The sequence below is a fragment of the Salvelinus fontinalis genome, chromosome 2, assembly GCF_029448725.1.
Source record: "Salvelinus fontinalis isolate EN_2023a chromosome 2, ASM2944872v1, whole genome shotgun sequence".
Lineage (NCBI taxonomy): Eukaryota > Metazoa > Chordata > Actinopteri > Salmoniformes > Salmonidae > Salvelinus > Salvelinus fontinalis.
In genome coordinates this window covers 59340320-59365826 of record NC_074666.1, presented here as the reverse complement: position 1 = coordinate 59365826, position 25507 = coordinate 59340320, and the positions used below count along the sequence as shown (strand labels likewise).

Below are 25507 nucleotides of genomic sequence, written 5' to 3'. Positions count from 1 at the left end.
GATAAATCGTGTTTCTGTCGAAACATTTTAGTGGCTTAGGACGCCATGTTTTTTGACGTAGCTTCGCTTGGCGCAAACTGTATTGAAAAGTAAGGATAAATTAAAAAATGTAATAACGCAATTGTATTAAGAATTAAATTGTCTATCAATCCCTGTCCACCCTATATTTTTTAGTCACGTTTATGAGTATTTATGTATAAGAGTAGATCACTGTCTAAGTGGCGCAAGGACAAATTCTGACCAGCCGAGTTACATTTCACATTGTCTAACCATGATTTTGGTGGCTAAATATAAACATTTTCGATCAAACTGTATATGCATGTTGTAATGTGATGTTACAGGAGTGTCATCGGAAGAATTCTGAGAAGGTTAGTGAAAAAATTAATATCTTTTGGCGATGTTGACTTTTATCGCTCACTTTGGCTAGAATCAATGCTGGGCTGCTAATTGCTATGTGCTAAGCTAATATAACGATTTATTGTGTTTTCGCTGTAAGACACTTAGAAAATCTGAAATATTGTCTGTATTCACAGGATCTGTGTCTTTCGATTCGTGTATGCTGTGTATTTTTACGAAATGTTTGATGATTAGTAGTTAGGTAAACACGTTGCTCATTGTAATTATTCTAGTCCATTTGTGATGGTGGGTGCAATTGTAAACTATGCCATATACCTGAAATATGCACTTTTTTCTAACAAAACCTATCCCATACCATAAATATGTTATCAGACTGTCATCTAATGAGTTTTTTTGTTGGTTAGGGGCTATAAATATCTTAGTTTAGCCGAATTGGTGATGGCTACTGGTGTTGGTGGACAAATAAAAGATGGTGGATTATGCTAATGTGTTTTTAGGTAATAGATGTACATCTTTACATATTGTCTTCCCTGTAAAACATTTTAAAAATCGGAAATGTTGACTGGATTCATAAGATCTGTGTCTTTCATTAGCTGTATTGGACTTTAATGTGTGAAAGTTAAATATTTTAAAAATATATTTTTTTTGAATTTCGCGGCACTGGTTTTTCAGTGGGGGGGGGGGGGGGTGTGCCGCTAGCGCCACGCTGATCCTAGACAGGTTAACACCATAGTACCCTCCAAACTCGTCATCAAGCTCGAGACCCTGGGTCTCGACCCAGCCCTGTGCAACTGGGTCCAGGACTTCCTGACGGGCCGCCCCCAGGTGGTGAGGGTAGGTAACAACATCTCCATCCCGCTGATCCTCAACACTGGGGCCCCACAAGGGTGCGTTCTGAGGCCTCTCCTGTACTCCCTGTTCACCCACGACTGCGTGGCCATGCACGCCTCCAACTCAATCATCAAGTTTGCGGATGACACTACAGTGGTAGGCTTGATTACCAACAACGACCAGACGGCCTACAGGGATGAGGTCAGGGCCCTCGGAGTGTGGTGTCAGGAAAATAACCTCACACTCAACGTCAACAAAACAAAGGAGATGATTGTGGACTTCAGGAAACAGCAGAGGGAGCACCCCCCTATCCACATCGACGGGATGTGGAGAAGGTGGAAAGTTTTAAGTTCCTCGGTGTACACATCACGGACAAACTGAATTGGTCCACCCACACAGACAGCGTTGTGAAGAAGGCGCAGCAGCGCCTCTTCAACCTCAGGAGGCTGAAGAAATTCGGCTTGTCACCAAAAGCATTCACAAACTTCTACAGATGCACAATCGAGAGCATCCTGTCGGGCTGTATCACCGCCTGGTACGGCAATTGCTCCGCCCACAACCGTAAGGCTCTCCAGAGGGTAGTGAGGTCTGCACAACGCATCACCGGGGGCAAACTACCTGCCCTCCAGGACACCTACACCACCCGATGTCACAGGAAGGCCATAAAGATCATCAAGGACAACAACCACCTGAGCCACTGCCTGTTCACCCCGCTATCATCCAGAAGGCGAGGTCAGTACAGGTGCATCAAAGCAGGGACCGAGAGACTGAAAAACAGCTTCTATCTCAAGGCCATCAGACTGTTAAACAGCCACCACTAACATTTAGTGGCCGCTGCCAACATACTGACTCAACTCCAGCCACTTTAATAATGGGAATTGATGGAAATTATGTAAAAATATATCACTAGCCACTTTAAACAATGCCACTTAATATAATGTTTACATACCCTACATTACTCATCTCATATGTATATGTATATACTATACTCTATATCATCTACTGCATCTTGCCATCTTTATGTAATACATGTATCACTAGCCACTTTAAACTACGCCACTTTATGTTTATATACCCTACATTACTCATCTCATATGTATATACTGTACTCTATACCATCTACTGCATCTTGCCTATGCCATTCACTCATTCATATATCTTTATGTACACATTCTTTATCCCTTTACACTTGTGTGTATAAGGTAGTAGTTGGGGAATTGTTAGGTTAGATTACTTGTTGGTTATTACTGCATTGTCGGAACTAGAAGCACAAGCATTTCGCTACACTCGCATTAACATCTGCTAACCATGTGTATGTGACAAATAAAATTTGATTTGATTTGATTTGTAGACGACCCAAGGTTGTAATCGCTTCCAAAGGTGCTTATTCAAAGTACTGAGTAAAAGGTCTGAATACTTATGTATATGTATTTATACATTTTTTTTAGCAAAAGAAAAAAAAACAGGTTTTGCTTTGTCATTATGGGGTAATGTGTGTAGATTGATGAGTATTTTTTCTTTCTTTAATCCATCAATTTTAGAATAAGGTTGTGAGGTCAACCGATTAATCGCCGACGCGTCATAATTCCTTAAATAACAACAACCTAAAACTTCTTAACTGGGAATATTGAAAAACTGGGAATATTGAACCACCAGCTTTCATATGTTCCTGAGCAAGGAACTTAAATGTTAGCTTTTTTACATGGCACATATTGCACTTTTACTTTCTTCTCCAACACAGTTTCTTTTGCATTATTTAAACCAAATTGAGCATGTTTCATTATTTATTTGAGACGAAATAGATTTTATTTATGTTTTATATTGTTAAAATAAAAGTGTTAATTGCTCATTCAGTATTGTTGTAATTGTCATTATTATAAATATATATATATATAAAAATCGGCAGATTAATCGGTATCTTCTTTTTTTGGTCATCCAATAATCAGTTTCTGCTCGGTCGAGCTCTAGTTGTAACCTTACAGAATGTGTAAAAAGTCAAGGGGTCTGAATACTTTCCGAAGGCACTGTAAGTAATTAAGTCTCAAAATTTGACTACATTTTCTGGCGCCTCCCTCATGTCAGTATCTTTGTGGACATAAGAGGTTGTAGCCAATACGCATAGTCTATCACCTATACTTTGACATGTAGGCAAATTATTTATGTACATTTAATTAAACTTATTTTTTGGTTTTCCAATTAATTTAATTGGATATTTTGGTTAATGGTCTTGGTGCCCTAGCAGAATAGGGCACCTCTTAAAATCATGAAATTCCAGGCCTGGTGTACTGACCTTCACACTCACAGCCACCTCCCTTGGCACGGTTGGCCACTGCAGCGGTATAGGAGCGGGCGTCGAGAATGAGAAGCTTCTGTGGCGCAGCGTTGGCATCAGGGCCTGAACATCCTGTCAGAGAGGAGTCTGAGGCAGAGAGAGAGAGAGAGGATTTAGATTTCAGTTTTAGTGGTGTGGGGGGAAGGTAGAGGCAGAATGAGGGATGAAGAGAAAAATATAGATGGAATGGTCCAGATAGGGGACAGGTAGAGAGAATGAGAGATGTGAGGTGGAGGGAGGTAAAGAGAATGACAGATGGAGAGTTCGGAGGGAGAGAGAGATGGGTGGTGTGTTTAGGGGACAGGCAGATAACGAGAGATGGAGCATAGGAGAGAGGGAACGAGAGATGTTGACAGGGAACAGGTAGAGATTAAGAGATGGAGGGAGAGAGAAAGGGAAGAGGTGGACAGGTAGAGAGCATGAAAGATTTTGGGATGGAATAGGGTGAGAGAGCATGAGAGAGAGAGCGAGCAAGCGCAACAGGGGATGGACTGGGGATAAACAGAGAGAGGAGTGTTAGGAACAGGGCCATGATGAACAATAGTGCTGGCTCAGCTCTCAGCTCGTCCCCTTGAGTCGATCAATATCTCCTCCTGATCATGACCACTGCAGCATCGCTCAGTAACAGCTACCACAACGAAGGGGTACAGCAACATTGCTAGGGAACTGTGATTGCTAGGTAGGGCCTCATCATGCCAGCAGACACCTCAGATAGAGTCATTACTCACAGTGGACCAGAGCTACTAGCCTCAATATCTCACCCGCCCAAGTCAATACATGACCTGCCATTTAGAGTAAGTCAACATTCTCTGTACTGCATGTCTGTCTAGTCTGGTTCACAGATCTGTTTGTGCAGTATAGCCAACTCATATGGTCAACTCACTCCTATAGTTGGCAATTGAGGACAAACTGATCTGGGACCAGGTTATCCCTCTCCCACTCAACTGAATCAATGTCCTGGCATTCAGGAAGTCAATTCTATTACTCCATGTTACCCTCCTCAAAACAGAAAATCATGGGAATAGATTCGGGGTGTGCTTAGCCTTTAGTTCACTCTCTGAAAAGGGGTAGTCCTTTCACAGGCTCCAACTCCTGTCCCGCTGTCCATTTTTTTGTGAAGAGAAGCCAATATTGTGTGTTCAGTTAGAACAGGGGTGTTGTTTAGAAACTCAACAAGCTCAAAGCTGAGGGGCTGTCTAACTAGAAGAGTCGAGACAGAAACTTGGAGAGTGGTAGACAGTGTGCAGCCCACCGTTGTTCTCCCTGTCAGTCATTTACACACAAAGTGAATGGAAGAGAGAGAGGGAACAGTCACTCCCAAAATGGGCCCCACATTCTTGGCCTCCAACATGAAAACAAGGTAACAACAAGAGAGCCACAGCAACTTTGCCCATACACATCCGGTCTTGACTGACGACAATTTATCCTCTGTCCAGCCACAATGTATGTAGGCGAGGAGTGTGTGTGTGTGTGTGTGTGTGTGTGTGTGTGTGTGTGTGTGTGTGTGTGTGTGTGTGTGTGTGTGTGTGTGTTTGTGTGTGTGTGTGTGTGTGTGTGTGTGTGTGTATGAACCAGACATAATTGCACGCCAATGTGAATGTATTAATTGAGAATGGCATATTCCCAGGCACTTATGTCTTCATAGCTAGTTCTCATCAATCTAATTGGGGTTGTTTTTGGGACAGTGCAAACTGAATGAGCTGAAACAGCTACAGTTGTCCATAAACAAGTTATCATTCCTACTGGTTTTAAAAGACTGGAAAGAGCTGATAAAGCAAGCGCTGTGAGATTTTTTCATATGAGAATGTAGGATAGGGGCCTCCCGGGTGGCGCAGTGGTCCAGGGCACTGCATCGCAGCGCTAGCTGTGCTACCAGAGACTCTGGGTTCGCGCCCAGGCTCTGTCGCAGCCGGCCGCGACCAGGAGGTCCGTGGGGTGACGCACAATTGGCCTAGCGTCGTCCGGGTTAGGGAGGGTTTGGCCGGTAGGGATATCCTTATCTCATCGCGCACCAGCAACTCCTGTGGCGGGCCGAGCGCAGTGCGCGCTAACTAAGGTCGCCAGGTGCACAGTGTTTCCTCCGCCACATTGGTGCGGCTGGCTTCCGGGTTGGATGCGTGCTGTGTTAAGAAGCAGTGCGGCTTGGTTGGGTTGTGTTTCGGAGAACGCATGGCTTTCGACCTTCGTCTCTCCCGAGCCCGTACGGGAGTTGTAGCGATGAGACAAGACAGTAACTACTAACAATTGGATACCACGAAATTGGGGAGAAAAAGGGGGTAAAAATATATATATATATAAAAAAAAGAGAATGTAGGATAGGCAACTTATCAGGCAACTTATCAGGTATAGTAAAGGTCAAATAATAAAGCTCTGTCAGCCTTACCAAAGTCGCTGTCGGAGCTGTCTGGGCCCTTCCCTCGGGGCCGGCTGCAGGCTGCGGCCCCACAGGTGACCCTGGCCCCTGGGTCCATCAGACAGGCCTTAGCGATGGAGGTGACCAAGTATTCATCCTCTGTGTTTCTCCAGCCCCACCAGCTGATCTCTGGCTGGCTGCAACGGGCGATCACTGCCCCGTTCCTCTGGTGCCTGGTGGGACGGCAGGAGAGAGAGCGGGGACCAACCATAAGTAGACATACAATAAAAAAACAGAGCAGGTCAACAGTCAAATTATCATTGTTTGGAATGTGTTGCTACTTAGGTGTGGTATGGTGAGGATATTTGAAATGTGTCAGTGTGTTTTCTTCAGTTTTTTCTTCCTCCTTCCTGCCTTCCCCCCTTCTGACATCCAGGTGGCAACACGTATCTCTGCGTGCCTGGCAGACATCTCAGCTTGGATGTTGGCCCCTCACTTCAAACTCTACAAGACGGACAAGACGGAGCAGCCCTTCCTCCCAAGGAAGGACTTCCCACTCCAAAAGCTTTCTATCATGGTTGACAACTCTACGGTGTCCCAACCCTACGGAGTGCAAAGAACCTGGGCATAATCCTGGACAACACCCTGTCGTTCTATGAGCAATGATTCGCTCCTGCCGGTTCTTGCTCTACAACATCCGTAGAGTACGACCCCTTCCTCACACCGGACATGGTACAGGTCCAGGCACTTCACCTCTCCCGTCTGGACTACTGCAAGCTTACCCACTTCAGCCATCAAAACCCTGCAACAACACCGCAGCCCGCCTGGTTCTCAACCATCCCAAGTTCTCCCATGCCACCCTGCTGTTTCGCACTCTCCTCTAGTTCACACTCGAAGCTCGCATCCATTTCAAGACCCTGCTGCTTGCCTACGTAGCAGCAAGGGAAACTGCCCCTCCATACCTTTAGTCTATGTTCAAACCCTACACCCCAACCTGAGCACTCCGTTTTGCCACCGCTCATCTCTTGGCCCTCCCACCACTATGAGGGGCTGGCTCCCGCTCATCCCAGTCTAAGCTCATCTCTGTCCTGGCACCCAAACTGTGGAACAAGCTTCCCCCTAACATCAGGGCAGCTGAGTGCCTACCAATCTTACAAAGACGCCTGAAAACGCTTTACAAAGTAGCCCTCCCCAGAAAACAAATACAAAATAAACGATTTTATTTATTTAACCAAGCAAGTCAGTTAATAACAAATTCTTATTTACAATGACGGCCTACACCGGCCAAACCCAGACGACCCTGGGCCAATTATGCGCCGCCCTATGGGACTCCTAATCACGGCCGATTGTGATACAGCCTGGATTCAGCCTTAGACAGCCTGGATTCAGCCTTAGCCTGGATACAGCCTTAGACCCCTGCGCCACTCAGGAGCCCCTTGTATTTCTGGAAAAGAACACTCGCTTGTCTTTTCTTACTAGCACTGACTTTGCTGATAGCTGCTCATTTGAGATTTTTTTAACTTACTATGTCTGTGATATGTGGTTGCCTCACCTAGTTACCTAAACATATGATGCAAAACTCATACCAGCTGTATTTCTGTCTTCTTGAAGGGCGAATAGTTCTGTTACACATCAATAGAACAAAAACGATCCTTTAAGATGAACGCATTAACTGTACGTCGCTCTGGATAAGAGCTTCTGCTAATTGAATAAAATGTACAACGTGTTTGTGTGTAGTATGGCGGATGTGTGTGTATGGTATGATGTGTGTGTGTGTGTACGTTATGGTGTGTGTGTATGGTATGATGTGTGTGTGTACGTTATGGTGTGTGTGTATGGTATGATGTGTGTGTGTGTACATTATGGTGTGTGTGTATGATGTGTGTGTGTACATTATGGTGTGTGTGTGTGTGTGTATGATGTGTGTGTGTATGTTATCGTGTGTGTGTAATGTGTGTGTGTATGTTATCGTGTGTGTGTAATGTGTGTGTGTACGTTATGGTGTGTGTGTATGATGTGTGTATGTACATTATAGTGTGTGTGTTTGGTATGATGTGTGTACGTTATGGTGTGTGTGTATGGTATGATGTGTGTGTGTGTGTACATTATGGTGTGTGTGTATGGTATGATGTGTGTGTGTGTGTACATTATGGTGTGTGTGTATGATGTGTGTGTACATTATGGTGTGTGTGTGTGTATGATGTATGTGTGTATGTTATCGTGTGTGTGTAATGTGTGTGTGTACGTTATGGTGTGTGTGTATGATGTGTGTATGTACATTATAGTGTGTGTGTTTGGTATGATGTGTGTACGTTATGGTGTGTGTGTATGGTATGATGTGTGTGTGTGTGTGTGTGTTTGTGTGTATGTTATGGTGTGTGAGTATGATGTGCGTGTGTGTATGTTATGGTGTGTGTGTATGGTATGATGTGTGTGTGTGTGTACATTATGGTGAGTGTGTGTGTGTGATGTGGGTGTATGATGTGTGTGTGTGTGTGTATGTTATGGTGTGTGTGTGTATGATGTGTGTGTACGTTATGGTGTGTATCATGTGTATGTGTGTATGTTATGGTGTGTGTGTATGGTATGATGTGTGTGTGTGTGTACATTATGGTGAGTGTGTGTGTGTGATGTGGGTTTATGGTGAGTGTGTGTGTATGATGTGGGTGTATGATGTGTGTGTGTGTGTGTGTGTGTATGTTATGGTGTGTGTATGATGTGTGTGTACGTTATGGTGTGTATCATGTGTATGTGTGTACGTTATGGTGTGTGTGTATGGTATGATGTGTGTGTGTGTGTGTGTGTTTGTGTGTATGTTATGGTGTGTGAGTATGATGTGCGTGTGTGTATGTTATGGTGTGTGTGTATGGTATGATGTGTGTGTGTGTGTACATTATGGTGAGTGTGTGTGTGTGATGTGGGTGTATGATGTGTGTGTGTGTGTGTATGTTATGGTGTGTGTGTGTATGATGTGTGTGTACGTTATGGTGTGTATCATGTGTATGTGTGTATGTTATGGTGTGTGTGTATGGTATGATGTGTGTGTGTGTGTACATTATGGTGAGTGTGTGTGTGTGATGTGGGTTTATGGTGAGTGTGTGTGTATGATGTGGGTGTATGATGTGTGTGTGTGTGTGTGTGTGTATGTTATGGTGTGTGTATGATGTGTGTGTACGTTATGGTGTGTATCATGTGTATGTGTGTACGTTATGGTGTGTGTTTATGATGTGTGTGTGTGTGTGTATGATGTGTGTGTGTACGTTATGGTGTGTGTTTATGATGTGTGTGTGTGTATGATGTGTGTGTGTACGTTATGGTGTGTGTGTCCTGTGTGTACCTGTAGACCACCACAGGGATCCTCTTAGAGGACCTGAAGGAGCCGACACTCTCCAGCTCCTTGTCTGTGATCCACACTGGCACCAGCAGCTTCTGGGGGTAGCTGGAGCACAACCTGGCAAGAGAGAAGATGAGGGGACAGGTTAGGGTTATACAGATTATGACGTTTATTATACAGTGCATTCGGAAAGTTGTCAGACCCATTGATTTAAATTCTAGGCATCTAACAAGTCTTCAGCTCTCAGGCAAGGTTACTCATCAAGCAAGTATAGTTAATCAAATCACCTCCATTACATTTGCAGACTGTAGATTTATACGTATAGGAAAGGGAGAATGTACTTAATTGACCACTGACTGAAATGCACAGCAAAGCAGGGTAATTATCAACGTAGTGCATCAAGACTGTTGGCTACTATTTAGGTGAGTATTAGTGAGAGAGGGCTTTTATTTCTCAGATAAAATATCCAAAGTGAGATCGACAATTCCAAGCCCTGCTGTAACAGAGATATTCAGTGGCCCGCTGTCTCTTGATCCCCTATTAAATCTTTCTATCATCTATTCTGACACTCCAGCACTTACACCATCTCCTCTAGTTTGCACATCACTGTTGCGCACTCTCTCTCTCTCTCTCTCTCTCTCTCTCTCTCTCTCTCTCTCTCTCTCTCTCTCTCTCTCTCTCTCTCTCTCTCTCTCTCTCTCTCTCTCTCTCTCTCTCTCTCTCTCTCTCTCTCTCTCTCTCTCTCTCTCTCTCTCTCTCTCTCTCTCTCTCTCTCTCTAATCTCTAATCTCTAATCTCTAATCTCTAATCTCTAATCTCTATCCTAGCCTGCAGTCGCTCTCTACTGTCTGCTCCAGGTAGATATGAGTGTGTATGTGTTTCAGTGTGTGTGTGTGTTGTGCTGAGTCATGTATCCCCAGCAGGTTCCGGCCTGCTTAAATTACCCGTTCCTCCAGTGTGTCTGTCCCCCTCAGCAGGACACTCAGAGAAGACAGCAAGAGAGAGAGAGACAGCGAGAGCATGACACTGTGGCTCTCAGAGCATACTGCAGATTAATTTACTTATTTACCTACCCAGCAGAGGACACACACAGGTCTCAGACACTTTTTAAGGTATTTTCAAATGTGTGAGTGCAATTGTGAAAGTTATGTTAAATATGTCTGCATGTGTAAGTGTGTTAGAGATGGGTGTACAGAAAGGTGTGTATGATTTGCATGTATGTCTCAGTGCAAGACAGACATACACAGAAATGTGTGTGTGATGTGTGTGCGACGTGACTGGTGAGTGTCAGACAGAGGAGAGGAACAGACAGATGGAAGCCCCCCCCTCCCCCGGGCCCCATTGCGCAGCTGTCCTTCAGAGAGAAAGAGAGAGAGCTCAGTCTGTCACAGGGATGACATCGACTCTTACTCTACCCCTCCGCCTAATCCCTGTCTCTCTCTCGCCTCGTCTCTCCCCACTCCCTCCCTCCCTCGCTCGCTCCCTCCCCCTGTACCTCCCTCTCCCTCCCTCCCCTCGTATCCCCCTCTCCCTCCCCCATAGACCTGTCACACAGATTATCAAGAGCTGAGCAGCAACAGAGAGAGAGTTTAAACACTGACTGGCGAAGAAAACGCTATTTGAAATGCTGAGTCACTCTCCCCACCCAGTCTGCTCCGCAAACGAGTCTGGGAATATTTAACAGCACAGATGTTAGACGTACCTGCTTAGGAGAGAGTGGGCTAGCTAGCTAAGGTGTGTGTGTTGGCTTGATGAGACAGTTTTTTTTTTTTTTTTTTAATAATATAATTTTTTTGTTGTTGTAATTTTACTCCCTTTTTCTCCCCAACTTCGTGGTATCCAATTGTTAGTAGTTACTATCTTGTCTCATCTCTACAACTCCCGTACGGGCTCGGGAGAGACGAAGGTCGAAAGCCATGCGTCCTCCTGAAACACAACCCAACCAAGCCGCACTGCTTCTTTTAACATAGCGCGCATCCAACCCGGAAGCCAGCCGCACCAATGTGTCGGAGGAAACACCGTGCACCTGGCGACCTTGGTTAGCGTGCACTGCGATGAGGCAGTTGTTTGATCATCAATCTTCCCGCTCTGTGTTGAGACTGGGGGCCGTGTGTACGTGTTTTTGTGTGTATCATACTTGTAGTTGAGGTTGATGTCGGACACTCTCCAGGCGTTTTGCATGTCGAAGCCCATCCTCCTCACCTCCATCTCCAGCCTCTGACGGACATGATCACCTACACAGAGAGAAAGAGGAAAGAGAGGTAAAGCAACAATAATGAGGCCTCAGGGTTTTAATCTGCGTGTGCATGTGTGTGTGTACATGTCTGACACTAACCTGGTCTACAGAGGTGTAGGTGCTGGTCCTCATCGTCTGCGCTGCCCCCCAGACACCAGGCGTGGTAGGCCAAGGCAAACAGATCCTCCAGCCTGCTAGGGTGGGCTATGGCCCGGTTCAGACGCTTCAGCCACTCCTGGCACTGCTTGAATGTCGAGAAATGGCATCTGAGTAGATAACAAAACACAAACACATAGGATGGAAAATCAGAGGATGGCCACCAACTTCAACACCATTATCATGCTTTCACCATATTATTATGGTTTGTGTACATTATCTATTATTATTCTTAGGCAAAACATGTTCAAGGACTAAAAGATAATACATAGCCATGGGTTATGCCTACATTATCACATATTGTCCGACAAGTTTGTTTTGAAAGTCATCTTAATTGGACAGAATGTGAGGGTGGTATACAGTTACTGTATGTAGGCCTATATTCTCTCTTACAGTAGTTCACAAACGGGTAATAATGAGTGCTCTCCAACATGGAGATTCTTCTATGATTCTATATTCTCATGAGTGCTCTGAGTGTTTCCCTGGGCCGTACCACATCACATCTGCTCCTCAGGCAGGATATAAAGCCATCACAATCAAAGAGGTGGGAACACTTCTGATGTCTGCATCTCTGTGAAGAAGATGCCAGACAGGCTGTCAAAGTGAGCCAGCAACACTACAGTTGTATAGGAGAGAAGTGGGCTGCAGTGCATAGATTGGCTTTGATTCCTTGAAATTTCAGTCTTTTCAGAAGAGGGTGAGTAAAGAGTGAAACGTGAAGGGAGGGGGATTGTGAGCAGCAGCTATGTGTGTGTGAAATAACACATGCACAGAACCGGATCCGGGTTCTTAGCTTTGAAAGAGGTTTCCAGAGGGGCGGTCAAAGAAAAAAGATCTTAAGTGGTTTTGAGCCAAAAATGTTCTTAAGCCAACTTCATGACATCTCTTTTTCAACTTTTGCAATAACAAAGGATCTAGTTTTCCCATCAGCAGAAATATTGTGGCATAGGCCTATCAAAAAAGACCACTACGAATTAAGGCTATACATTGTGTCAAGAAATATCATGTTGTGCTTAATGTCAATCAAATTTAATTTCAAAAAAGACTTTCAAAAAAGACAAAAAAAACAATTCCTATTTTTGATCATGTAAAAAAACAATGATTCATGGAGCACAAGATATCCATTTATCAATAAGTCCTAATAATAGTTGTTTGTCACAAGCCAGTGTAGGTACCGTAGATATAAAGTAGGAATTTTCTCTTTACCTGACGACTTTGGCGTCCTTGCAGATGACGTGCAGTTGGAACATGTCTCTGCTCTCCACACTCTCTATGAGCCTCAGAGGCACCTGGACGGGGAGACAGAGAGAGGACACCACATTACACAAGACACCAGGATAGACACAACACCTCTAATAACGAGGGCACCACTTTACACAGGACACCTCACTGAACACAACACATTTAATGAAGTACCTAGTAATCTAGGCTCGTCATGGTTAGTTAAGGTACCTACTGTAAGGTAGACAGCAAGGCACGGCGAGGTAACAATATTATTTTTCACACAGCAGAGGGGATTGGAAGAGGATATTTGTGGTGGACTTACCTTTCCCATGGGTTATGTAAATTCACGCAAGCCTCTATTAGGTATAGGCATAAAACAGACACTATAACAATGCCTCTATTGCCAGACCAATATCTAATTCACGACAGCATCATTTGCATTTCCTTATAAAATCATCACGCTGCATGTTATTACATTGTCAATGCCTTCCATGAACTATAACGTTTATATGTATTTACACTTTTCATAGTTGCCACAGTAAATTCTAACACAGTAAATCTCATTCCTACAAACAACAACCATTATGCAACCATAATAACCATTTTAAACCAATGAGTCATCACCACAGGCCAAGCTCTGGAGTCTGCAGCAGTGCAATCTATTCTAGAATCTTCACTCAGTCATTCTATCATGCTGAGCCTGTAGTGTTCCGTACCACAGCTCTAGCTCTATTATTGGTCCACAGCTCAGGGGTGTTAATGATGTCACTCCGAACGCAACAGTTTTAAAATTACCCAATGAGGCTTGACCTTTGATTGGGGCAGGCCAATCAGCATCTACGCTGACCAGCGGGGGCCTGGGTCATCTAACTCGGTAATGAACAACCAATTCATTCTGCCACACTTCAGACAGACTTCGGCACAAAGTGGTGCTACAAAATCTTAAGATGCGCTATAAATGAAATCTCTGCAAAACAGAACTGCTTGGCTCTTGCCTTGCTAAGTGCATTCAATTACACTGCTCAAAACAATAAAGGGAACACTAAAATAACACATCCTAGATCTGAATGAATGAAATATTCTTATTAAATACTTTTTTCTTTACACAGTTGAATGTGCTGACAACAAAATCACACAAAAATGATCAATGGAAATCAAATTTATCAACCCATGGAGGTCTGGATTTGGAGTCACACTCAAAATGTGGAAAACCACTACAGGCTGATCCAACTTTGATGTAATGTCCTTAAAACAAGTCAAAATGAGGCTCAGTAGTGTGTGTGGCCTCCACGTGCCTGTATGACCTCCCTACAATGCCTGGGCATACTCCTGATGAGGTGGCGGATCGTCTCCGGAGGGATCTCCTCCCAGAACTGGACTAAAGCATCCGCCAACTCCTGGACAGTCTGTGGTGCAACTGTCCAACGGTTGGTGGATGGAGCGAGACATGATGTCCCAGATGTGCTCAATTGGATTCAGGTCTGGGGAACGGGCGGGCCAGTCCATAGCATCAATGCCTTCCTCTTGCAGGAACTGCTGACACACTCCAGCCACATGAGGTCTAGCATTGTCTTGCATTAGGAGGAACCCAGGGCCAACCGCACCAGCATATGGTCTCACAAGGGGTCTGAGGATCTCATCTCGGTACCTAATGGCAGTCAGGCTACCTCTGACGAGCACATGGAGGGCTGTGCAGCCCCACAAAGAAATGCCACCCCACACCATGACTGACCCACCGCCAAACCGGTCATGCTGGAGGATGTTGCAGGCAGCAGAACATTCTCCACGGCGTCTCCAGACTCTGTCCCGTCTGTCACATGTGCGTGTGAACCTGCTTTCATCTGTGAAGAGCACAGGCCGCCAGTGGCGAAATTGCCAATCTTGGTGTTCTCTGGCAAATGCCAAACGTCCTGCACGGTGTTGGGCTGTAAGCACAACCCCCACCTGTGTACGTCTGGCCCTCTTGAAACCCTCATGGAGTCTGTTTCTGACCGTTTGAGCAGACACATGCACATTTGTGGCCTGCTGGAGGTCATTTTGCAGGGCTCTGGCAGTGCTCCACCTGCTCCTCCTTGCACAAAGGCGGAGATAGCGGTCCTGCTGCTGGGTTGTTGCCCTCCTACGGCCTCCTCCACGTCTCCTGATGTACTGGCCTGTCTCCTGGTAGCGCCTCCATGCTCTGGACACTACGCTGACAGACACAGCAAACCTTCTTTCCACAGCTCGCATTGATGTGCCATCCTGGATGAGCTGCACTACCTGAGCCACTTGTGTGGGTTGTAGACTCCGTCTCATGCTACCACTAGAGTGAAAGCACCGCCAGCATTCAAAAGTGACCAAAACATCAGCCAGGAAGCATAGGAACTGAGAAGTGGTCTGTGGTCACCACCTGCAGAATCACTCCTTTATTGGGGTGTCTTGCTAATTGCCTATAATTTCCACCTTTTGTCTATTCCATTTGCACAACAGCATGTGAAATTTATTGTCAATCAGTGTTGCTTCCTAAGTGGACAGTTTGATTTCACAGAAGTGTGATTGACTTACATTGTGTTGTTTAAGTGTTCCCTTTATTTTTTTGAGCAGTGTATATTCAATGTTGAGAAGATTCTGAATCAGAAAATTAATAAAACAGTTTTTAGATTGCTTCCAATTTCAAATTAAATTACATTTTGTCCTTCCGGAGTGCACAATAATCCAGGAGTAGTCCGTCTGAACCAGAGGTTGAATGAAAGCTGAGGAGGGGGGAAGCTGAGGGTTGCTGTTGACACAAGGTACTCACAGAAATATGATTGTCCACACCTTGATAGGTCTACAACAAAGTGACAGACATACACCAGGACCAGGGAGGGAGCAAAGAGCATGAAGGAGGGGGGTGACAACAAGACAGGGGACAGAGGAAATGGAAAAACTATTAAACTGAAGAAAAACAACAGAACGAAGTTAATGATAGGCAAAACATAAAAAGAAAGAGCTAAAGATGGAAGATAATAAAATCAAGCAGAGAACACAAATTAGCAAGGCAGAAAGAGTGACTTTTGCTGACCACAACCAAGCTTGAAAAGGAAAGTATGAGAGAAGAAAATGGAAGGGGAAAGTATATCAAAATGTAACATTTTAATACCCATGCAGCACAAACTGACAGTGCAGATGTCTGTATGTTTAAAAAAGAAAATGGCACTCTGTTAGATGACTGGAGTTCTGGGATGGGGGAGAAGGAGGAGAGGAGTTAGTCTCTAAAACTCGACCCTATGTTAGTCTCTAAAACTCGACCCTAGGCAACACATTGACCTTGTTTACATGCACACCAATATTCGGGATACTGCCGCATTCTGTTTTTGAGTTGACTCATATAAACATCATATCCCATTTACAACAACACGAAAAAGCTTGTATCCCGGTTATGAGAAACTCGGATAAGATGCCTATGATATGCTGATCTTTGACGGGATACTGGGGCATGTAAACATCTTATCCCGTTAACTTTTGTTTTTCGCGTTCTGCGCAGGCTCAGTTTCGCATATCATAGGTGTTGTGTGATGATGTTTTCATCTGATTGTCAAACAAATCACTTTAAAAAAAATGAAGAATCTGTGCAATTTGATCCACCATAATTACATAATAATTTATTTTGCTGATACTCCGTACTGGTCCATATAGCCTACTGGCTAATTTCAACAATAATTTAGACATGCTTTTTCCGACATTTGGTAGGCCATTTGTTTGTCAACTATAGTTAGATACATGTTGTTTCTCTTCTGTCATAACTGCCCCAGAAGACTATAAAGTATGCTCACCAGAATAATTTCTTACATCGATAGAATGAATGCACTAGTAATCTAGTTAACACCGGTAAAGTTGTCTGTTTCGTATAGGGATCAGGGAGAAAACGGAATAACTAAAAACAGTGGAAAGATTGGTCCTGTGCAAAACGTTCAAATGTCATCAGTTTGACAGGTTTTAAGGAAACGAAACGCTGAGAAAACGATGAAACACGTTTCTGATAAGACTTCATATTGGGTGCATATTTGTCACACCCTGGCCTCTGTTATATTGATTTTCTTTATTAGTTTAGTTAGGTCAGGGTGTGACATGGGATGTTTGTGTGTTTTGTCTAGTTTAGGGCGTGTGTATTGTTTAGGGGGTTTTGTATAGTGTATGGGGTTGTGTTAAGTAGAGAAGTTTAGGAAAGTCTATGGTTGCCTGGTTTGGTTCTCAATCAGAGACAGCTGTTTATTGTTGTCTCTGATTGGGAGCCATATTTAAGGCAGCCATAGGCTTTAGGTGATTGTGGGAAATTGTCTATGTCATTGTGTAGTGGTCAGTGTCAGCACCATTTGTTTAAATAGCTTCACGGTTGTCAGTTTGTTGTTTTGTTTCGTTTGTTGTTCGTCTCTCTAATAAAAGAGAATGTTTTTTTCACACGCTGCGTTTTGGTCCTCTCTTCCAAGTCAAGACGATCGTGACAACATTTCATGTGGTTGAAATACTGTCTACTGGTTTAACAGTGCCAGAGATAACACATTACACACACATTCACATTTTCTCAAGAGATGCTGAAAGAAAGAAATCATATTTCTCCACTTCTGTTCCCGAGACAAAATAAACATTTGTTGTATAATTTTACTGCAAGAAATGAATAAATCACCTGGAGTTTATATTATTTTACTCTACATGTAGAAGGTTATAGGCCTACAGTCAGTGTCCTTATTTCAGTTACTATTCCATTTAACCCATATGAACTTAAATGAGGATTTTCTGTATATTCATGGTTACATAGATACTCGTAAGCAGGATATCAAAGGTGAATGTAAACAGCTTATCCCGAATAAGACCTTAAGTAGGATATGAGCTACTATCAGGAATACTGTGCGCATGTAAACGTGGTCAGTGACTAGGGTCTAGTTTCAATGACGGACTCATTTGGCATAGAGGAACTACGTCACTGCCTACTTCATTACTTTATCTGCTTGAATTAAAAAGGTTTTGAATCGCGACATTCTCACATGTCTGCCATGTGATTTTTTTTATTCAAGCAGAATAAATAAATACATTTTTCTCCCTTATCGACATAGGCAGTGACATCGATCCTCTATGCCAAAAGAGTCTATCATTGAAACCAAACCCTAGTCACTGTTGCCTAGGGTCGAGTTTCGAGACTAAAGAGGAGTAGGGGAGGAGGTGGAATCTCACTCTGATGCCAAGATGTGTGTGTGTGTGTGTGTGTGTGTGTGTGTGTGTGTGTGTGTGTGTGTGTGTGTGTGTGTGTGTGTGTGTGTGTGTGTGTGTGTGTGTGTGTGTGTGTGTGTGTGTGTGTGTGTGTGTGTGTGTGTGTGTGTGTGTGTCTGTGTGTGTCTGTGTGTGTGTGTGTCTGTGGTGTGCACGTGCAACTTTAAGTAAGCGTTGGGCCGGCTCCCTGAAACTCCAGAGGTCACGTAAAACAGTCCTGGCTGGTGGTGAGATCATAGACACCGCTCACTGCACCACTCCTGTGGTGCCCGACACACTGCCAACTCAGTGGGTGTGAGGAGGGAACCAGGCATCAGGTCCTGGGAATGGCTCTGCATCTCAATCACATAATTTGAAGTGCTACCAGCCTTGGCTTGTAAGTAGCAGGACATTCTGTCTAAAATGTATTATATGGCCTGTAATGAACCTAACCAGCAGAGCCTCTCCTTTCAGGCAGGGTTCTGTTCATCACATTACTACCTCTCAGTTCTGTGCACATATCTACAGATCTATAGACAGTGTAGCAATTAGCCTGGCAACCAAAATGATTTATATACATTACACTGCCGCGTTCAATCTGGTTTAACCAGGCTATGTCAGAGGAGCTATTTTTTTATTTAACCTATATTTAACTAGGCAAGACAGTTAAGAACAAATTCTTATTTTCAATGACGGCCTATGAACAGTGGGTTAACTGCCTCATTCAGGGGCAGAACAAAAGATTTTTACCTTGTCAGCTCGGGGATTCAATCTTACAACCTTTCAGTTACTAGTCCAACACTCTAACCACTAGGCTACCTAGCTACTTGAACATGCTAGTCTTGTTTTTTTCTAGGATCTCTGTATCATGTGTATTGCATGTGTTAGGGCTGAGCGATATGGCAAAAATGCAATATCACAGAATAATAAAAGTTCTAAATTTGCTTTATGTGTAGTGCGTGACCTTAGGGTGGCAACACATACATTCTAAGTGATTTCAATGGGTCTTTCTCCATTCTGATTGTTTTATACTGTTCAATTCACCCCAAAATACTTTTCTGCATTTTCTTCAATTTCTGCATTTCCTGCACTCATTTTAGACTATTTCCACACTGCCACGTAGGGCTGCACAATATAGGCAAATAATCTAGACCTTATTTTTAACCAAATGTTGCAATTATGATTTGACTTGGGATTTAGAGCAACACACTTGGGTGAACTGTTGGAATCATGGAAATAGAATGATTATTCTAATTCCATAGTTAGAATATAATAGTGGGCACTTTGAATACAATGTTTATTAAGATGACAACAAATGAAAACACCAGGAAGGAATTATTGTGACAGGGTATGAACCAAAGTGTTGATAAGTGTTTACTTGGGGACCCTATAACTTTTGGCTACATTGAATGTTTTCTCTTAGCTACTTCATATAACTAACATATTCATGCTTTGTTTATTCCTCTTTGATTTAGAAGATACTGTTGCACAACAAACATGATGATTTAGGTCTACATCATCACTGGTATTATCAGGCTGTATAGCTAATTACAGTACCAGTCAAAAGTTTGGACACAGTTTGTATTTATGTTTTACTATTTTCTACATTGTAGAATAATAGTGAAGACATCAAAACTATGAAATAGCACATGTGGAATCATGTAGTAGCCAAAAAAGTGTCAAACAAATGAAAATGTATTTTATATTTGAGATTCATTAAAGAAGCCACCCTTTGCCTTGATGACAGCTTTGCACTCTCCTGGCATTCTTTCAACCAGCTTCATGAGGTAGTCACCTGAAATGCATTTCAATTAACAGGTGTTGATTGTTAAAAGTTAATTTGTGGAATTTATTTTGTGACTAGGTAGAGGTGGTAAACAAAAGATAGCCCTATTTGGTAAAAGACCAAGTCCATTTTATGGCAAGAATAGCTCAAATAAGCAAAGATAAATGACAGTCCATCATTACTTTAAGACATGAAGGTCAGTCAATGCGGAACATTTCAAGAACTTTGAACATTTCTTCAAGTGCAGTCGCAAAATCCGTCAAGCGCTATGATGAAACTGGCTCTCATGAGGACCGCCACAGGAAAGGAAGACCCAGAGTTACCTCTGCTGCAGAGGATAAGTTCATTAGTTACCAGCCTCAAAAATTGCAACCCAAATAAATGCTTCACAGAGTTCAAGTAACAGACACATCTCAACATCAACTGTTCAGAGGAGACTGCGTGAATCAGGCCTTCATGGTGAAATTGCTGCACAGAAACCACTACTAAAGGACACCAATAAGAAGAAGAGACTTGCTTGGGCCAAGAAACACGAGCAACGGACATTAGACCAGTGGAAATCTGTCCTATTGACTGATGAGTCCAAATTTGAGATTTTTGGTTTCAACCCCGGTGTCTTTGTGAGACGCAGAGTAGGCAAACGGATGATCTCCCCATGTGTAGTTCCCGCCGTGAAGCACGGATGAGGAGATGTGATGGTGCTTTGCTGGTGACACTGTCAGTAATTTATTTATTATTCAAAACACACTTGCTGTGGTAACCAGCATGGCTACCACAGCATTCTGCAGCAATACGCCATCCCATCTGGTTTGCCCTTAGTGGGACTATCATTTGTTTTTCAACAGGACAATGACCCAACACACCTCCAGGCTGTGTAAGGGCTATTTGACCAAGGAGAGTGATGGAGTCATGCATCAGATGACCTGATCTCCACAATCACCTGACCTCAATCCAATTGAGATGGTTTGGGATAAGTCGTACTGCAGAGTGAAGGAAAAGCAGCCAACAAGTACTCAGCATATGTGGGAACGCATTCAAGACTGTTGGGAAAGCATTCTAGGTGAAGCTGGTTTAGAGAATGCCAGAGTGTGCAATGCTTTCATCAAGGCAAAGAGTGCCTACTTTGAAGAATCTCAAATATAAAATAACACTTTTTTGGGTACTACATGATTCCATATGTGTTATTTCATAGTTGTGATGTCTTCACTATTATTCTACAACATAGAAAATAGTAAAAATAAAGAAAAACCATTGAATGAGTAGCTGTGTTCAAACTTTTGAGTGGTACTGTATGTTTGCTCTGACTCAGTACATTAGCTAGCTAGCTAGCCAGCTAACTAGGGATTAGCATTAGCAGCTAACACGATTTAGGTCCAACTAGCTAAGAAAATAGAAACTAGCTGGTTGCAGATAGCTGGTTGCAGAAACACAAACTAACAGTGTAATTATAAAGCACTACTGGATTTATATTAGGAAGCAAAGTGAAAACAGCATCATTGTCATCAACATTGTTGCATTGACCATACAGACTGAAGGTAAGTGTCTCGTGGTCGAGGAACAACAAATGCCCACCTTGAGTGACAGGGGGCGGGGCTATGTCTGTGTGTAAAGCGGCATGTTAAGAGAGAGCAGAGAGCGATGACAGAAGTAGCGAAGTAAACTATAAAAATGGACGTTACACACAACGTATCACATTTAACAAACCAAATATTTAAATGCCGATATAGAAGGTAAAGTAAAAACCCAAACCGGTCCGTGGATCAATACCAGCCTATCGTAAAATACGCATGTGTTCATTATGTCTTACATTTATAATGGAGTCCTTAAACTTGATGTGGAGCCTGTAGTTGGAGATGGCGATGATGGTGTCATCGGCTCGGCCTAGATACTCCACCCCTTCCCCCTGCAGAGCTGGGAACGGCACCTGGAGGGGACACAAACGTCAACGCAACGGTAAGACAACATGAACCACAACGCTTAATCAACATTGCGATAAGGACAACGTTGGATATCAGGATACAAACATCACAAAGTTAAAACCTTGCAGTTTTTACAGTATATTCACTTCATTATCTTCCTATTAATCCCATTGTTCTCTGTAAAACTTGCAATACAGCCATCACACATCAAACCAGTACAAAATTACCAGTACATAGTCCAATAGAGAATCAACACTATCCTGCTGATTATCACACCTGTTCGTGGTCTCTTAAATGTGTACCTAGTAGTGTGAAAAGACCTTTAGTTCTCCTGGTCAGTGTTGTTGGAATCTGATTGGCTTGTTCTCCAGCTGCTTTGGTAAACAGTATAGAAATATAATTACTTTCTCCAATCATGGCTAGTGGGAAGGTTGCTGGCTTTTTCTGTGGCTTAACCAACATGGCTCGTCATTTAACATTTGTATTCATATTTACAGATCACATACAAGTTTGTTATTAAGGTACATGAAAGTTCACGTTCAAGAAGGCATTTCTTTTAAAAAGAAAGACAATTTTTTTTTATTACCCTACTGTGAAGTAGGAACTAACGCCAAATGTGTAGCTTCTTGAATCCATTCATAAATGTGCTTTGTGGCAGTCGCCATTAGCACTAACAGCATAAAATTATCTATGTGAGAGAGGAGAGCAGGTTGGCTGTTCTTTGAGCCTGAGTGAACAGGCCAACAGGCAGGCGGGCAGGGAGGTTGTGTACTATGTACTGTGTGTGTGTGTGTGTGTGTACATGGTTGACGGTACTGGGTTTGTGATGGCTCTCAAACCGTCTAACATTCCAGATACATGCCCATTTCATTAGTTCCACAGCCCTGTCCCTCAGCCCAGACTCCAGGCCTGCATTCCAAATGGCAACGTATTACCCACAGGGCTCTGGTCAAAACAAGTGCACTATGTAGGCAATAGGGTGACATTTGGGACACAAGGATAGAGAAGACCCATGCATTAAGATAATTGGTTCCCATCACAGAATAGAACACATGTTTCATCTCTCTCAGAAGTAGCAGCTTAGCTGCTTAAAACCCAACCAGGTGGATGGAGGGAGACAGATAAAGACTAAATAGAGGGAACTGATGATGTCAAACTCTAGTCTAAATGATGCGTCAAGTCGTCTAAAACAGGAAGCCAATTAACGAGATGCAGCCAAACAAACATTAACGATCACTGTGTTCAAACTTAATTCAACATTTTATTGCACTTCACTGAAAATAATTTATACTGAACAAAAATATAAATGCAACATGTAAAGTGTTGATCCCATGTTTCATGAGCTGAAATAAAAGATCCCAGACATTTTCCACATGCGCAAAAGCTTATTTCTCTCAAATTTTGTGCACAAATTTGTTTACATCCCTGTTAGTGAGCATTGCTCCTTTGCCAAAACAATCCATCCACCTGACTGGTGTGGCATATCAAGAAGTTGATTAAACAGCATGATCATTACACAGGTGCACCTTGTGCTGGGGACAATAAAAGGCCACTCTAAAATGTGCAGTTTTGTCACACAACAATGCCACAGATGTCTCACAACCGCAGACCATGTGTAACCACACCAGCACAGGACCTCCACATCTGGCTTCCTCACCTGCGGGATCGTCTTTGGGGGGGGAGCATTTCTGTCTGCAATAGAGCACTTTTGTGGGGAAAACTTATTTCTCATTGGCTGAGCCTGACTCGCCAGTGGGTGGGCCTATGCCCTCTCAGGCCCACCCATTGCTGCACCCCTGCCCAGTCATGTGAAATCCATAGATTAGGGCCTAATTTATTTACATTTACTTATTTCCTTATATTAACTGTAACTCAGTAAAATCTTTGAAAATGTTCCATGTTACATTTACATTTTTGTTGAGTGTAATAGTGACAGAGACAAATTATGCCCATGTTCGTCTTGTCATTAGACTGGTGCGTTGCAACAGATGAGAAACATCTTAGCTGTAATTGATGTTTTACAGTGAAGTCTAAACAGGATGAAATAATGTCTAAATGGGATGAAATAATTTTCCTCTGCCTTGAACTTAGCTCTAGTCTTGTTCACTGGTGCCATGACAAGGGTCTGTAATGCATAATGTATGATTACGCTGTGTGTGTATGTCTGGTGAATTGAAGAACATCTCTAACCTATACTTCTCTCTCTTGGAGTAGAAAGGCCTACTATGATTTTTCTCTTCCACTCATGTCTCCTGGCATCAATCTTTACTTTACTCATCACCTCCGCCACGCTGGCTGTCAACATGGGGGCCCCACAGGGGTGTGTGCTTAGTCCCTTCCTGTACTCACTTGTTCAACACGACTGTGTGGCCACACATGACTCCAACACCGTCAAGTTTGCTGACAACACGACAGCGAGGCCTGATCACCGGCGACAATGAGACAGCCTACAGGGAGGTGGTCAGTGACCTGGCAGTGTGGAACATGCCGCCATCTACACCGTGAAGAAGGTGCGATAGCGTGTCTTTCCCCTGAGGAGGTTGAAAATATTTGGCATGGGCCCCCTTGAAACTTCATTCCAAGATGGCGTAGCAGTGTAGACGTGTTTTGTTTCGTCCTCTCGTGTACGTTTGTATTTTTCATATTTCTTGTATATATTTAAAAAATATATATATATAATTCTATCTCTTTTCAATTTTTAATTTGATTATACCTTCCGGTAACCTACCTCACCCAATGTGATACGGAATCGCTATTATTTTTTAACTTTGGAACACATTCAAGAACCCCCAGTAGCTAACCAGATAACCAGCTAATCAGCTACAAGCTATTTTGTCATTTTTTAGCCGCTGCTAGCAGCTTTTACCTTCTGCACAGACACCAGCCCTGTTATTAGCCTGGATATTACTCACCAATTTACCAGCATCGGACTGTCTCTCGACAACAACGCCGGATTCCTGCCGTAATCCCTGAGCCACTACATCTGATCCTCACAGCTAGCTTGCAGCTAGCGCAGCTAGCGCCACTGCCACGAAGCTAGCACCAGTTAGCAAACACAATTCTACAATTACAACCTCTCTTTCGCCATCGCCATCCGGCTTGGATTCTCTGTCGACACGACCACGTCTGGTCTGCAGACGAATACCCCATCCGCTGTGCCCTCAACCGGCCTCCGTCTGAGCAGACCCCCTCCGTCTGAGCAGACCACCCCCCGGGCTACTAACTTTAAACGCCGCGTGCTAGCGTAGTGGCGGCTTCCAGGCTCCATCTACGGCTGCCCCCTGGACACTATGATCACTTGGCTACATAGCTGATGCCTGCCGGACTGTCCATTAATTCACGGTACTCTATTCTGTTTATTTGTGTTTTATCTGTCGAATCTGTGTTTTAACTCAGGCTCTATGTGTAGTTAATCCGACCCTCTCTGCCTAGTCGTCGCCATTTTTACCTGCTGTTGCTGTGTTAGCTGACTAGCTGCTGTTATCTCACCTGTTGTTTTAGCTAGCTCTCCCAATCAAGACCTGCAATCACTTTATGCCTTACTGTATGTCTCTCTCAAATATCAATATGCCTTGTATACTGTTGTTCAGGCTAGTTATCATTGTTTTGGTTTGCAATGGACCCCGTAGTTCCACTCTCCGTACCTCTGATACCTTCTTTGTCCCACCTCCCACACATGCGGTGACCTCACCCATTGAGAACAGCATGTCCAGAGATACAATCTCTCTTATCATCACCCAGTGCCTGGGCTTGCCTCCGCTGTACCCGTGCCCC

The 25507-nt window shown here is 43.5% G+C and overlaps 1 protein-coding gene across 4 annotated transcripts in view; it reads right to left on the bottom strand.

The window, feature by feature from the left end:
- The window catches only part of LOC129822175 (myotubularin-related protein 4-like), a 145118-nt gene that overhangs the window by 21042 nt on the left and 98569 nt on the right, over positions 1-25507 (bottom strand). For all 4 annotated transcript variants that reach the window (XM_055880243.1, XM_055880251.1, XM_055880230.1 and 1 more), the window contains 7 exons: positions 21622-21738; positions 12806-12888; positions 11543-11709; positions 11345-11441; positions 9211-9324; positions 5904-6106; positions 3479-3607 (listed from right to left, as the gene is read on the bottom strand). In XM_055880243.1, coding sequence (XP_055736218.1) covers positions 3479-3607; positions 5904-6106; positions 9211-9324; positions 11345-11441; positions 11543-11709; positions 12806-12849 — 754 coding nt within the window. In that variant the 5' untranslated portion in view covers positions 12850-12888; positions 21622-21738. The remainder of the gene's footprint in view (positions 1-3478; positions 3608-5903; positions 6107-9210; positions 9325-11344; positions 11442-11542; positions 11710-12805; positions 12889-21621; positions 21739-25507) is intronic.